The sequence below is a fragment of the Camelus bactrianus genome, chromosome 31 (genome assembly GCF_048773025.1).
Source record: "Camelus bactrianus isolate YW-2024 breed Bactrian camel chromosome 31, ASM4877302v1, whole genome shotgun sequence".
NCBI lineage: Eukaryota > Metazoa > Chordata > Mammalia > Artiodactyla > Camelidae > Camelus > Camelus bactrianus.
Window position 1 is genome coordinate 10,514,729 of NC_133569.1, and position 15,732 is coordinate 10,530,460.

The window sequence follows — 15,732 nt, forward strand, 5'->3', positions numbered from 1 at the left end:
CCTGCTCCCTCCCCAGGGTGGGGTCAGGTCCCTTAAATGGGGTGGGGGGGGGTCCAGGGGTCGGGTGGGAGGGGTGGCTCGGTGGGTAGGCCAGCACACACGGTGGTGCCCTGTGCGGGGATCACACCTGGCACCTGCTTTTGCTTCCAACACTGCAGAAGTGGCAGCTGGGTTTTGGTCTTCTGTTTCTTGTTCATAACTCACCCCAACAGCATGTGCAAGCAGTTATCTTTAGTCCCTTATAGTTTCTTTGTGTCCTGTTGCTCGAGGAGACATCTGTCCAGGTGCAAGCACTGTAGCACAGGATCCCAGATCCCAGCCTGTCCCCTTCCCCCTGAGAGATTCTACACCCCTTATTCCTAAGGGTTAAGGGCCCAGAGGTCTCTTCTTCTGAAACTTCCTCCTGCTGGCTGGGGCTGCAGAGCACTGCCTACCATGGCATCCCTCGCTGACTGTTCCAAGGACCTGCAGGGACCAGGCCACCCTCTGCTGGGATGGGTTGAAATCCTTAAGCCTTCCTGAGCCTTACTTGAGACCACCGGAGGCTAGCAGACGCAAACTGGACCAGAAGGCTAAAGAGACAGGGGCCAAAGAGGAAATGAACAGTAGCCACCTAAGGCCTGGAAAGGAAGGAGGTGGGTTAACACCAGGAGGTGCTGTGGACTCTTGTCCAAACAACCCTTGTTAGGTCGGACTGACTCTGCTTGGGAAACCAGGGGGCCTCCCCGAGATCTCGCGGGCACTTCGCTCAACAGTCCTGCTGGTGTTAGTGTCGAGACAGCAGGAGGGCCAGCTATGACACACAGTCCGCCCTGGTCTGCAAGCAGGCAGTTGAAGGCAAGCCTGTTACCCAAGGCCATTCTTGCCAGAGACTCAAGGGACAGCTGCAGAATTTTAAAGTCCATTCCAGACTCTTTAGCCACGTCAGACACAGCTGCCACCACCCTTTTAAAGGTCACAACATTGTTCCCCCACCTGCCAATAAGGACCCAGTGATGGAAAGGACCCCTGCCTCTGCGCTGGCGGGTCATCCGCTGAGCACTCGGAAGAACTCAGCATCAGGGAGGACAGTGGCCAGCCCCTCACGCCCAGGGTCTGCAGGGGTCCAGACACTGGGGAGCCCACCCCATGGCAGGAGTATCTCTGTGAGCACTGAAAGCACCAGTCCTCTCTCCAGGCAGACCGCACCTTTGTTCACCTGCGGTATCACCCATTTGTACCAAACACGCCAGCAAAATGTTTGTTTCAAAGCAAGAGCTCATTTGTGAAACTCTCTAAACCCACTTAAATAAATGAACTGGTAAATAAACTGTGAGCAAATCCAGGGTGCCCGACAAAAAGCGTTCACCAATTCCCATTTAGCCTCTGACACACCAGGAACACTGACAATTTATTTGTAAGTTTCTACTCCCGTCCTCTAACGACTTCACATTTGACCTTGTGACTCAGACTGTCTTGTGGTCTTCTGCATGTTACATGTGCCCCTGTGATAACCAGAGAGAAACAGGCTTGAGGATGCACAGCAGAGTTTCACGCCTGAGCCTCAGAATTTAACTTAAGAAAGGACAAAATGTTGGATAGTTCCATTCTTTTCAATCAAAAATATTCCTTTAAAATTTGAGTTCATTTCAAGGACTCTTCTTAAGTGTTCTAAATACATTGGCCTTGTTATTCAAATTAAGTCTAGGAAATAGCTTTGTTTGATTTTTCCCTAGTGGTGAACACAGTTACATTCGGTTATGGGCTGGGGTAAATGTATTACCTCCTTCTGCCCTAGAATAGAACTTCACAATTATGTTGCTCACCAGTGACTCTATTGTGCCTAGAATAGTGCCTGGGCATCAGTAGGTGCTCAATATTGATGTTTTTGGAATAAATAAATAATTATATTAAATCAAAATATTCAAAATGAATTAAATGACCAAGAGATCTGTCACAAATATAATTTTAAACACATTTATATAAATATATACTGCACACACAGACTTTATATAAAGTGTAGTGATGTATACATATTTTCAGTTTTATATTTTCGGTTGAATTGGTTGCTTTCCTGGGAGCCTGAAAGATGATACGTCTTTAAAAAAACAGCTTCACTTAAAGACCACCATACTTGTTACTTTGAATTAATTTGCTAAACCTTTATACAGAATTTGATCTTTTTTCTTTTTCCAATCAATCCACAAGTTGCATTTTGTGGTTCTTACACTTTTGTTAAACAGGTAAGGGTTATTCTATCACTCTTCAAAAATGCTGTTGCTACAGAAATTTAGCTAAATATAATAAATATAATACCACAAAAATGGGTTTAAGAATACTACCCTCAACAAAGAAAATGATCTACTTTGCAATGCTATGACAAATGAAACAACGCATGCTAAAACCTTCTATTTCCATTTTGCAAGGCACCATACAGTACCTTCTCTAAATTTTGATACAAGCAACAAAATGGCATAATTCTCAGATTAAATGCATATTTTTATCTAAAATAGAAATAAGAATTAAGATTTTTAAGTGAAAACAGAACAATCAAGCAAACAAAAATCTTTTAAAACATATATAATAAAACAATATCCAAGATGCCAAGAGCTCTGACTTTGAAACTCAAAATTTTTTCAAAAAACTTTTCTAGCTAGTTTGTGATGTATCCATTTTTAAAATCAAGAAACAGATTAATAATCCTTCATGCTACTACCTATGCCCCAGAAAATCATTACAGCACAGTTTAATTTGGTTACAAGATTCTTTATTTTGTAAACTATACATAAACAGTAATAAAGAAAACGCATTACACCTTAAATATCACATAAAGTCAGCATTAAATTTTTTTAGTGTGTATAAATCACGTGGAAAGAATCCACCAACTATATTTCAGTGGATCATATACTGGGAAACCAGCTGACCCACTTTAAATGGCGATACCAATGTGTAACATCCAACAGGTTTTTCCATTTTTATCATGAGCACAAAACCATAGGTCTGGTAAACTAAAAGTGAGGATGTGCCAAAAGGTCTACACAATTAACTAACATGCTAACTTAAATACAACAATTAAAGTAATTTTGTTGCAGTTGAATCTCAGATGCTACTCCACACAAAAATCATACACAAGCCCAGGTGGCAAGTATGTAACAAGAGGAAAAAAGAAAGAAACACACTCCATTTTCTTCATCCCAGCAGCAGTGACATCACTGGTATCAACTGGTTAATTAGGTGTGCTTGTCTGTGGACTCCTGTCCTGTGCCAGTACGCATGCTGAAACCACTGTCTCTACTTTGCAAGGCACCATACACCTGCCAAGTTTCAATACCAGTAACAAAATGGCACAATTTTTAGATTAAATGCAAATTTTTATCTAAGATAGGAAATAAAATAAGAATTAGTATTTTAAAATTTGGTACTGGGCAAATGACAAACTTTTTTGTGAAAATACAGTTTAAAAGAATCCTTATCTTTTGTCTTTCTACTTTAAAGTCTGCACCCTATGTTGCTGGTCAGAAAGATCAAGAAACCTAGAAAGGTAAAGAAACCATGCTGGTTAAAAATTTAAAAAAAATTTACATGAGCCTGCTGTCCACATTAAAACAAAATTTAGAAAGGATAACTAAGGGTTTACCTTTCAGAATCCATGGTATTCCATACTTGCCATTTTTAAGATGTCTTATCACATCCAGAATAAGTGCATAATGAAAAGCATCACTGGGATGACAAGCTCGACGGAGGACTCAGGGATGGACTTTGTCTTTCTCACCTCACTCACCTCTGAGTCAGTCGCTCTAGCTTTAGGAAGAGGCGCCTTGGGAGCTGCAATTAAGGTCATGCATATTTTTATAAGATCCTGGGGGCCCAGGCCACTAATAAGTTACTGCAGATTCAACTGAGAACTCCTCTCAGAAGAGTGTCCCACACGACCTCCAGCGCTGGCTGCTCCGTCTGTGACCAACTTACAGTTTGCTCTCACGGACGTCTGTCGAGACCACGAGCTCCTCGCACTCTGCTGTCAGGAGAGACCCCGTACATGTCCCTTTTCTCCAGGACAGATACAACTCAAAGTAAATGACTTGTATTTAAACATAAAGCTCTAGGATTTTAGTTGCAGTATCTGAAATAATTATACAAAACATAAGTGAGTTTTAGACTCATTTTGCTTTTGGGCAAGAAGGTAGTTCTCTGTAGGCATCGCCGTGTAAATGGCGGAAATGTGGCTCCGTCCCCGCCGGTCACACATAGCCGTCCTGGTCCCCGCCATCGTCATCGTCTCCCTCCTCCTCCTCATCGTCTCCAATCTCATCCTCTCCGCGTGTCACACCATCCTCGCCCATGTCACCGGCCCACTCTCTGAAGTCTCCACTTGCAAAATCTCCCGAGGTCTCAAAATCAACAGCTTAGGAAAGCGGTAAACAGTGGTGTTATTTGACTGAGTGGTGGGATAATTTCTGATGGACAGAAAATTGTGATGAAAACTGAGGAACTTCATAAAATTCTAATTTGCTCTTTAGCTTTCTTAACAAAAATAAGGTAAGATCCATTTGTCATCATTTGTTAAAATTCATGTGGTAAAAAGCAGAATTATTACTGAGGTCTGACAGACAAGAGTTCTAGTCCAGTGATACGATCTCAGCCCAGTTCTGAGAAGGCCCATGTCAAAGTAAGAGGGAGGTGTGGTTACAAGGAACAGTCAGAGGTGCAGGCGGCTAGCTCTGAAGTCAGGGAAACAGTCCGTTAGCAGAGGACCCAGTGGCCTCTAAGTGGGGACCAGGCTGGGAAACTCTCCTCCAATGCCTCCAAAGGAGCCCTGAGGACGCCCTGCCCTGAGCTCCAGGAAGCCGGGCTGCACGTCTGATGTTTGGAACCACAAGATGATGTACTTGTGTGGGATCTTGTTACCAGAACAATAAAAAGCTAACACAGCCAGTCAATGCTTTAAAAATATTTAGGAAAACATCAGCTCCTATTCACGGAGGCAGTAATGCACACACACCTCAGGATGTATTCATTTTCCACCTCCTCAAGACGGTGTGTTTATTTTCTACACTTCCTAATATTTTAGTCCTAAAATTCTGTGGAAGCTAATTATAACAAATGCTATCAATGGAATCTAGTGCGGTTAATAACTGATTGATTTCACAATACAACGCACGGAGATCCACACGTGAAGAGAACTTTTTCTACTCTGCAACTTCTTGTATTTTCTTAATAATTTCAACACGCTGAGAAAACTCAGAAGTCATATTCCCCAAACAATTTCCGACACTTATTAAATTCATCTCCATATAATTTTTACTTGTAAGATAAATTGAAATTCTTTATCCATCACTGGCATCACTGATGACTGAAGTACTTAGTAATGCAACCCGTTTAAACTATGTATCACAGACACATGTTACAATTCTGTTAGCTACTGACTAGACTTCATCCTACTTAAATCTGAAAACACTGATCAGAAAACCAAAGCCAAGCTATTAAAAGTGTTATGGAATAAATAAACGCAAAGCAGGCATTTCATCATTGAATGCTATTGCTTTTATGCTGTTTACCACTTATCTATTTCTAAACAACCACAGTGTGTCAGTTTCAAAATCCCATAAAGGAGGAAAACGTTTTCTAAAACACAAGACTGGCCAAGAACTTTGTTTTCATTTTTGGTCATTTGAATTAATGGAAACACAATCCATTGATTCCGTGTGTGTGTGTGTGCACGCGCGCTTGTATTATGTGTCTATACAGCTAAGTGGCTATTGTAAAGAAAATTTTCCACGGTACAAACAAAAATACTAATTTAAAACTTGCATTCTGAAAAAATATTTTATGAGACAAAAGTAATGTCACACTTAAAACTTTAAAATGTATATATATGATGCTCAACTTAATTGTAATACTACTTTTTAGGTATATATGTAAAATGCATGCATAGAAAAACGATTAAAATATTAATTATTATTACCCTTCAAACAATTAAAAGTGTATTTTCTCCCCCAAACATAAGGAAAGATGGCCACAAACCTACAATTTATGGACCTTTACTTTAAAAAGGTTTGTTTTTCTTTCATGGGTGAGCCTTTGCCCATGAACGTTAGTGAACGTCTCCAGGGCACACAGACAGGAGGTGCTGGGTGGGGACACAGGTGGCCCGGAGCAGTCTGCCCTCCCCACCCAGAAGAACAGGTGAGGCATTTAACGTACTTTCTGTATCTAAAGTAGCGAAGGGGCCCACCTTGTAACTCTTCTTAAACCATCTAAATTATGCGGTCCTATTTCTTATTCATACGAGGTTTTAGTGTGCTAGGAGCCAGTCTTTGTCCCCCGCCCCCCGATGTCCCATGTCTGCACAGAGTACTAGTGAGTGTGGAGAGCGTGTTGAGGGAGGACCCCCTTCTTACCACAGTCTGCGCCCGCCACCTCGTTTCCGTATCTGTCCACACACCAGCACGGCCCAGCGCCGCCGCGGCACTGCCTGGGCTTGTAGTAACCGTCCTCGTCACACTGGGGGATGTACTGCCCTGCAAGACATACCGTGATGAGTGACTGGTGCCCCTCCTCGGGTCACTCAGCCAGGCACGCGTGGGCCCGGCCCTGGGCGGGGAGCCGGTGGTGCCCGGAGGACAGAGCAGCTGGGGCCCCGCCCTCGTTGTGAGGAACTGCCACTGTGAGTGTCGTTTGCTGAGAAATCTTCCGTCTTTCCTCTCCTCACTCTGCAAAGGGTGCCGTTTTCAGGGGCAGGACACCCAGAACTGGAATCTGACGGATGCCGTGACACCCAGTCCCCCAGACCAGGTGCATGGCCACCTGCGAACTTCGCTCCCCAGACTGTTATTCCTACACCCCCAGCTCTCCCCACGTCAAGCTGCTGCTTCCTCCAGACCCAGAAGGCTTCATCTCCACAGGAATCTCTTCCTTATCTGGAACCCTCTCCCCTTCCCTCCCTCTTGCAACTGAAAACCTGACTTAAACGTGACCCCTTTCTGTTAAGCAGGAGAGTTTCTGATATATTTCTTCCATCACGTGTGTGTGTTTGTTTGTGTGTGTGTGTGTCTTACTGCACGGCTTCACCAGTATCTTGTGATATGCTCTGGGCACTTTGGATGCTCTTGATTTTCACTGTTATATGAGCAACTCTTAAACTCAGTCTAGTAGGGAAGAGAGACATCTGTTTCACACCTATAGGATATAACATAGTCCTGGCACACTGCCAGTGATCATGTCCAGCTAATAATTGAGAAGTGAATTCCTGGTCTTCAGTAACAGTACAACACTACAATGTAAGCTTCTGGAGATTAGATTTTCCTGTCTTTCCTGACCAATTTTTCTCTCAACAATCAGACACACTATAGTTATTTGGTGAAAAAAAAAAAAAAGAAAACCAATGACTAAGAAATGGATAAAACGTGAAACTCTCATCTAGTCTTGCAACAATATGGGCTCATTATTTAATCCTTTTTAAAAGCTTAAAAATTCTGATATATGAGTAACCAATTTAATTTAAAACTGATTCATTTGAAATATTTGAACTACTGGTCTTTCCATGAGGTACACAGAATATCGCCAACACAGAAAACATGAGAACACCTTCTGTGGATTTAAGGCCAGCGAAAATTGGGAAAATTTTCAGCATTATTATCTCTACCTCTTAAAAACCACCATGATTTGCCATATTTGACATAAAAATGTTAAGAGCGAGAGTCAGTGTGACCATTTAACTCATCTCCAGTGCTTGTGCACCTCGAAAGTGGAAGAGCGTCGTCAGAACGAGGCTGGAGCTGCGGCCTCGACCGAGACAGCCTGGGGCTGGAGCGCAGGCAGCGCCCGCCTCTCACAGCGCGGAGGCCGCGGGGGAGGGGCACGGCTCTGCAGGGGTGACTTCCACTTTTATGAACATTTTTGTGAACAAAGGTGACTCCTCCCAGCTGGGCACTGAATGTTTTCATTTTTTGGTAACACTGAATTACCAAAGCCTGGATGTTAATAGATCTGTCACTAATAGACATTGATCAAGTCTAAAACATTTCACCGTTGAAGGTCAGTGGCGTTTCCCACTGTACGTGCTGAACTTCCATCTGTAGACACAAACAAAGCCAGTTACCAACATCACCTTTACACCTGTGAGCAGGACTGTGGGGCATCTTACAAAAGAGTTAAAAGAAACATGATACTTTGTAGCTTTGATCTAATGATGACGGTTCACATCTGAAAATGCTGCATTACAAAGTATTAGCCTATTTATTTTGAACTTTGAATTTTCAAGTAATATGTAAAATCTTTTCATGTAAACATACAATATGGTAATTACAAAAATAGCAAATCATAATATAATACAAATTGATTAATCAGATCCAAAAACATAAAGTTATATGTCAGATACCCAGGAGCATTAATATACATGAAAACAGTAAGAGCAAAACTACGTGGTGTTTTACGTTGGATCCTAAAATAGAAAAAAGGACAACTGTGGACAAACTGGTGAAATCCAGACAAAGTCTGAGGCTTAGCTAACAGGACTGTATTGATGTTAATTTCTTAGACTTGACAAACATCCAACCGTCATTCTTGGGAAGTAAGGTGGCTTCAGGGGAGGCTGGGTGAAGGATGTATGAGACTATCTATTACATTTGTAAATTTTTGAATCTAAAATTATTCCCAAAAGAGGTTATTTAACAATTGTATGTTTACAGGAATAAAGCAAATAACCATACATAATAGTTTCACAATCTGTTGACAGCCAAGCATTCAAGTATTTCAAGGCTTTGGATAAAATTTGGAATTTATCTATCTATTCATCCATCATCTTCTACATACATTAACTTACTAAAAGTGAGTTGTAAAAAGCACTGATGAAACAGTCTAAAAGGCCTGTTCACCTCTCCTTGAGGTACTCAGGCCACGTGTCACCCCGCCTCTCTCTCTCCCTCGTCTCTGAATACACACATGCCATCAACTCTTGAATTGTTACCAACAGAATTAGAATTGAAGTTTCTGCTGATGCTTTAACTTTAGCATTGTTTAAATCTCTTTTTTACTTAATAACTTTCAAAATGAGCATTGCATTAGGGTAGTAAAACACACCTAGCATCTTTCAGCAGGTCAGATAATAGAAGTAAGTTTAATGGCTTTCCAAAACTTCATCAGCTTTGTTGATGAAATTCAGTGTGGTCTACCTTTGTGGGATGAACACTGATTTCCCAGTGCTGTCTCCCTGGGGTTACTGACGTGAGCACTGAAGGGGTCAGAGAGTGACCTGCTACTCACCCAGAAACTTCTTCACCTCAAGCCGCTTCCGAAGGCTGCTGCGCTCCGTTTGGCAAGGCGGGGCTGCAACAGCATTAAACATGACCTTAAGGGTTACCGTTAAACAAAGACAGTGTGGGTTCCATATTACCAAAACGAAGAGTCACATGGCTTTAGAAGATATATTACATATTAAGTATTCTGCAAGTAGATACATGTATGTACAATCATAAAATTCACTTATAGGATGGAAAATGGTTCCTTTCATTTCACTCGTCAATCAGCTCATTAAGGTAAACACAGCTGAGGGGCTTCTGCCTAAACAGCTCCCTGGTTACGTTTTCCTCACATAGAAGAGTTTCTATGATCGAGAGAAACAGCACTGCACTCAAACATGATCTAGGAAACAGTTAATGTTTCCGAGGAATTTCAAAGGTGCTATTATAGATTCTGACACTGAGTAATGTGCACAGGCTTCGGTCTTCTTAGCTGCACCCAGATGCTTCAACAATACATGCAATTGGGAAACAGGACATAATATACAGTAACTTCTGAGAAGTCATCTTTTAAAAAATAAACAAGACTTTAAACCAATTTGGAAATAAGTATTTGTCTACTTTTCCAAACTTTCAAACCAACTGGAGAATATTTTCAGAAGCGTAAAATTCTAAATAGACACAATGTAGCTTGGCTTGTATTATTATATATAATTATACATATTCTTCCATATAATACATATTTTATATGAAAATAGTTTAATGTTTTACTCATATTCTAAAAACTTGATATTAATACTTGCTGTGTAAAACTGTATCACAAACCATTGAAACAGCAGAACAATAAATTAGTATTTATTTTGCTACACTGTAACTTTTTAAGGAAAAGCAAGATATAATTAATTCAAATAATTAAAAATTCTTTAGTATAAAGCTTGCAATAGTCAGTTATTAAATTTTCAAGGAAGCAACAAAGTGGAATGAGGAAATAAGACAAAGAACTTGAAATGTATTTTACAGTTTAATACGTAAGGCCAACAATGCTTTCTCTAGAGGATCCTAACGTGTGAAGAAAAAGTAATTGGTTTGAAAAACCTGACTCTTGATTAGCAACCTCACTGAATAAACTCAGGACAGCCCCACCAGCTCTGTGTGAGGGGCGTGCAATGCTTCCAGAGAAGTCATGGTAGATCAGGCTGTTCCACATACAGCACGGGAGTGTGAAATACCTTTTCTCCTCTCTGCTTCTGGCCTTCCACTCGGGAGTACGCGGAGGGCCTGACTGAGATTTCACAGGTCGTGAAACGCACTTGCAAAGAACGGACGCAGATGGAAGGGCAGGGAGGTGGCCAAGAGCATGAAGGTCTGGACACGGTGAGATGTGAACGCTCGGTGTAGGGCATCAGCACAGACTTACACACAAGATTTATTTCCCATCATCTACCGATGTTTTTACTTTATGGGAAATTCTGACTTTATCTGCTTAAAGGTGTATGAAAATCATGAGTTATCGAATATAGGCTTTAATTCAGTCATTGAATTTACAAGTAATGAATCCCAACACTTGTTTTAAAAAACAAGAAAAAAAGAATTAAAATCTTCTACTAGTTAATTAAAAAAAAAAAGCTGTTTTTAAAAATAACATTCTTCATTGTTTTGATTTCTGAATTTAAAAACTCAAATCCTTATACTGGAACCATTCACACATTACCTGAATGTCATATCATGAATTGATAGTTTTCCATACAATGATAACAATGCATTCTTATTTTCCCACTCAATTCTGAGCTGAATGTCACTAGGAAAATAAATAAGGAAATATCTACATGTGCACAATAGGAATATACACATGTGTCTTTCCCACACTCACAGCTAGTCACTTTTAGGGAGGTGCATTTCCATTGTCAAACGTATACAACTAGAGTCACAGCTGAAAAGGGGGCGGACGCGGAAGAGGTCTGGGGATGCCCAAGTGGGCAGCATATCCTCTGCAGGGTAGGGGAGCCCCTCTCAGGGGCTGCTCCCGTGTTCCCTGTCCTCCTCACACTTTATGGCCCCCGCAGCCTCTAACAGGATGAATAACACTCCCTGTGCTTAACATCTTGCCTTAAACAGGAAAACGTCTTTCGTAGCAGCTGGTGCAGTTGGTCCCTGTCCCTGTGGCCAAATGCGTTACCCACTCTAAGGATGCACTGCTCCCACCCATCGGCATACCGTTGGCTGAAGTGAGACTTGCTGGGGTGACCTGTACTGAATGGGACTTGCCAACAGGCTGCACAGGGACGTCTCTCCGCATTTTATGTCTGACGACCTTGCAAAGTCTGCATATAGCGGTAAAGCTGATGGAGGCAGAACTTTCAAATCCCAGTCCCTGTGCTCCTCCCACCACGTGAAGGTGTTTGGGGCCAGTGCGCGCCAGTCCTCAGCCGTGAGATGGGGTAATCAAACTTTCACAGGCTATGTGGGTAATAAATGATTTTACGTATCTCAAAAACTAGCTGAGCCTGAATAAATGTTAATTTTCTTTCTCTTCCTGGATCTTACTACAACAAGACTTGAAATGAAATAAATGGATTTACTGTTTTGAGTGGGGGCTTAGAATACACTTTACGAAAGTCAGTTACTAACACCCAAGATAACAAAAATCCCCAAGTAATATTCCTCCTTCGCCTGTTTCATGATTAGTTAGAAAGAAGAATTACACAAGCCACAGTCATAGCCATTTTGTACCACTTAACTCTCAGGATTTCAGAATATTAGTCATGGAAACAAATTTGCAGTTTAATTAAAGTTAAAACATTTTTTCCATTGAAAAACTGTAAGTATTTCACCGGCTTGAGACTTTATATTCTCAACCTCTTTGATTAAACTATTGAAATTAACCTTAATTTTGTATTTTTGAAAGGTACTTTTCAAAAAACACTTATATTTTTCTGATATTTTCCAACAACCATACAACTATGGTCTTGATTGCAGTTTTAAGTCAACCTGGATCAGTAACACCCACTTATTCTCTCTCTACACACACACACACACACACACACACACACACACGTACATTTTACTCTAATTATAGTAAACTTAAGAATTTGTATTGAATAAATAGGAAAAACACATTCTTTATAAGGCGAAACATTTGAAGAAAAATGTTTTAAAATTAATGTTTATTCCTTTTCATGAAATTACCTGATGAACTAATTCCCTAAGTCAGTTACCGTGACAGAGCTTTTTGGGGTTTTTTTTTTTTTTTGTAATGTTTTCTAGCATATTAAAGTAATGCACATAATTAGCCAAACTCTCCTAAGGTTTTGGGAAGTTGTATAAATCCTTTAACCAGCTTGGGTACCATTAACTAAATTACTTCTACCATATATTAAATGATCTCATAAAATATCTTTATGTGACCATAAGGATTTTAATACTTTGGAAGTGAATACGTGAAATGTATATAAAGCAGAATCTTTTGGGGACTTTTGATTAGTTCTATAAATATTACTGCAAAATCTAGGAATGTTTTAAGATAAACACATTGACTTCTGCAGTAGAAACATTCAGAGTTATTCAGAATAGTTTTAAATGCTCCTGTATAAACACTTGGACATGCTATCATAACAACCAAAGAAAAACTAAAAAACACTTGTAATAAAAGACCACATGTCTTTTTATGGCAGTTCACCTGGATTTACTTTTTTATTCTTTAAGTGATTTAAGTGTAGACTCGTCATTAAAACTAGGATGAAGTTTTCTAGGGGTATTCGGTCAACCTGAAAGCATGTAATAGTAAGTCAGTAAGTGTGTGTGTGTCTGAATGTGAGTGATTGTGTTCATGTGTCTCTGTGTGTGTCTGTGTGTACAATTTAGAATACTCTAACAAATCAAATTTTTTACACTTTGTTTAAAGTAGTTTATAAATAATCTACGCTACAAACCCAGTTTACAGATAAGCATGTTGTCTCTAATTACTAAACTATTACTAATACATGAAAAGGCATTGAGATAGTAAAAATGCCCTAGAGAATGTGCTGGTTTCCTGAAAACCTGAGAACCATCCACACAGTTCAAAGCAGCTTGTTCATTCTCTCAGCTGCCGGGAGCTTTGAAATGCAGTTTGTCTTTCAAAATCAGCATCAGGGTCACACGTATCATTGTTTTCGGAGTTTCCCCAAACCTTCCCGTAATGTCAGTGTTTGGGGCCCTTCCCTCACACACTTGATTTTAATCACCCTCCGGACGACTATACATGCAGGCTCCAGCGTCCTGTTACATTTCGTTTCCTAGTGAAGACGGGCTGTCAAGGACAGCCGCTGCCTTGCCTCTCCAGGGAATCGGGACTCCGTCTTTGCTAATGAATTTTTATAAAGCTAAGTTATCTTAAAAGTTTGAAAGATCATTTTAAAATCAAATACGTAAAAATAACTTTATGGTGAAAGCTATGGTTCATTCAGCTCATTTAAAAAGATCACAAAACAGAACATTAAACTCCACAGTATAGAGATGAAAATCCGTTTTTACACCGTGGGCAAGACCGACAACAGGTTAATTTAAATGACTACCTTTAGCATCTATGTTCTCCTATCCCGATGTCCTTCTTGGTGGCTCATAATGGAGACTCTAACGAAGTGCATTAACAGAGCACATTAATTATGGTTTTTCATCTCCTTCAGCATGTGTAGCATCCCTGGCTGAGTTACGCTGTTCAGGCTTACCTGCTCTTTTGTTAACCACTTTAGTTAGAAGAATAGCTACCAAAAGAGTGGGGTGAGGCACTACTGTCACTGGGAGGACCGAGCACATGGGGGCTGTACCTTGCTGTCTCTGGAAGCAGGCGCACCACTCGTTGTTGGAGATGCAGCGGTCCCGGTACGTGTCGCAGGAGTTGAAGAAGGCCTCCGCGCATGGCTCGTTTTTGTCCAGGTACATGCTGCCCAGCTCTGACGGATCCAGGAGCAGGTCGTAGTTGGTGTCCAGTCTGTTAAACATCCAGCCAAGTGAATCCTTACAAATTGGCAAAATACTGGTATCAAATCCTAAAGGCAAAGACAGAAAAAAAAGATGAGCTAAATCTGGATGTCACCATCAGCATGCAAACACCATGATGCCACGCGGGTCCCCCTCCAGGCACCTGCTCCCAGTTGGCTCCAGAGTAAAGGGAGAGAGTCACACACACCTGGCAGGAGAGCTGTGAGGAATAACCAACCAGGACAGAAAGCATCAGGACTAGTTAGTCATTTGCTCAGTGGCAGTTCCTACTGTCATTATATTATAGATTTTTTATTCTTCTTTTTATTGGTCAAGCTTTTCCTGAATAAACAGGTTATCATGATGAATGGTTCACTAGGTGACATACCTCTGAGTAATATTCATAAAAAAATAAAATTCATTTTTTAGTCAAAGCAGCAAAATGCCCTTTTAACAGAAGTATGACTGACATACTATAAATAACAGCTTCAGCAGTGCTCTGTATCTTGGCAGAACCACAGCAACCCTGACGGCTCACAAGTAACATCCGGGGAAAGAACCACCACTGTGTAATTTTCGCAGCTCCCCTGTCTTCCCTCAAGGCCTCTTCTAAGCACGAATCTGCCACGGTGGGCGCAGGGGTGCACGGGGGACAGGTCTGTACCCAGCCGCTCGCTCTCCGAGGGCGATCACCTCGCCAGCCACGGGCCCCGCCAGGGTCAGCATCCTGCAGAGCGGCAGCGGCAGCGTGAGGCATAACTGAGGAACTTACCTTCGACTCTCACATGTCAGGTTATGCTGGTTTTCCCATGTGTTTTGTCATCTGGTTTTTGCCTTATTTGTTACGGTTCACTCATCACAAGTGACAGGAAAACAATAACTCATTTAACTAGCGTGGAGGAGAGGCTGTCCTTGGAGAGGGTGTGACGGTTGTCTGGAAACTGAGGATCAGACAGACAAGCTTCAGGAGCAGGAGCTAGAGAGCAGTTAAACCATTTATGAGCGGAATTCTCCCTCAGGTGCAGTTCCTTTTATTTTCTAGTTGTGCACAAACCACTTTTATAATTTTAGTTTGCAAGATGAAGAATAATGGCAGAGAAGATATTTTGCATTTTTAGGATACTTAGGATTACAAATTAAATGGGTATCTACTGTAGGAGATGTAGGACTGAAGACGTTCGCAATCTCGCCATCTTTGCAGGATTTATCACGGTAACATACTCAGAGCTTCCCATCTGTGCGTTGCGGTGCCGGGCAAGGGCGTGCAGAGATCAGACGGTGTCTGTGACGCTTTCATAAAAGCACAGAGAGAAATCCAGTGACTTTCTCACTGTTTGTGCTTTTCTTTGTAAAACTGTTGGCAGCAACAAACAGAATTCTCCCACTCAACCAAACAGAAAGTAAACGCGAGTGGCTCTTCTCCTATTTACTTCCCAGGTCCTGACCTTGGTTCTGGGAATGCAGGGTTGGAACATGCGGACAAGGACCCTCTTCTCTGAGCTTACTTTCATAACAGCATGGCTGGAGAAACTGGCTGAAGCTATCCCTGACCACC

General features: G+C 41.4%; 1 protein-coding gene across 3 annotated transcripts in view; it reads right to left on the reverse strand.

Moving 5' to 3' along the window:
• Positions 1 to 1,942: 1,942 nt before the first annotated feature.
• SPOCK3 (SPARC (osteonectin), cwcv and kazal like domains proteoglycan 3) overlaps positions 1,943 to 15,732 on the reverse strand; it is a 131,482-nt gene continuing 117,692 nt past the window's right edge. For all 3 annotated transcript variants that reach the window (XM_074355541.1, XM_074355542.1, XM_074355540.1), the window contains 4 exons: positions 14,024 to 14,245; positions 9,244 to 9,306; positions 6,381 to 6,500; positions 1,943 to 4,384 (listed from right to left, as the gene is read on the reverse strand). In XM_074355541.1, the coding sequence (XP_074211642.1) occupies positions 4,221 to 4,384; positions 6,381 to 6,500; positions 9,244 to 9,306; positions 14,024 to 14,245 (569 nt within the window). In that variant the 3' untranslated portion in view covers positions 1,943 to 4,220. The remainder of the gene's footprint in view (positions 4,385 to 6,380; positions 6,501 to 9,243; positions 9,307 to 14,023; positions 14,246 to 15,732) is intronic.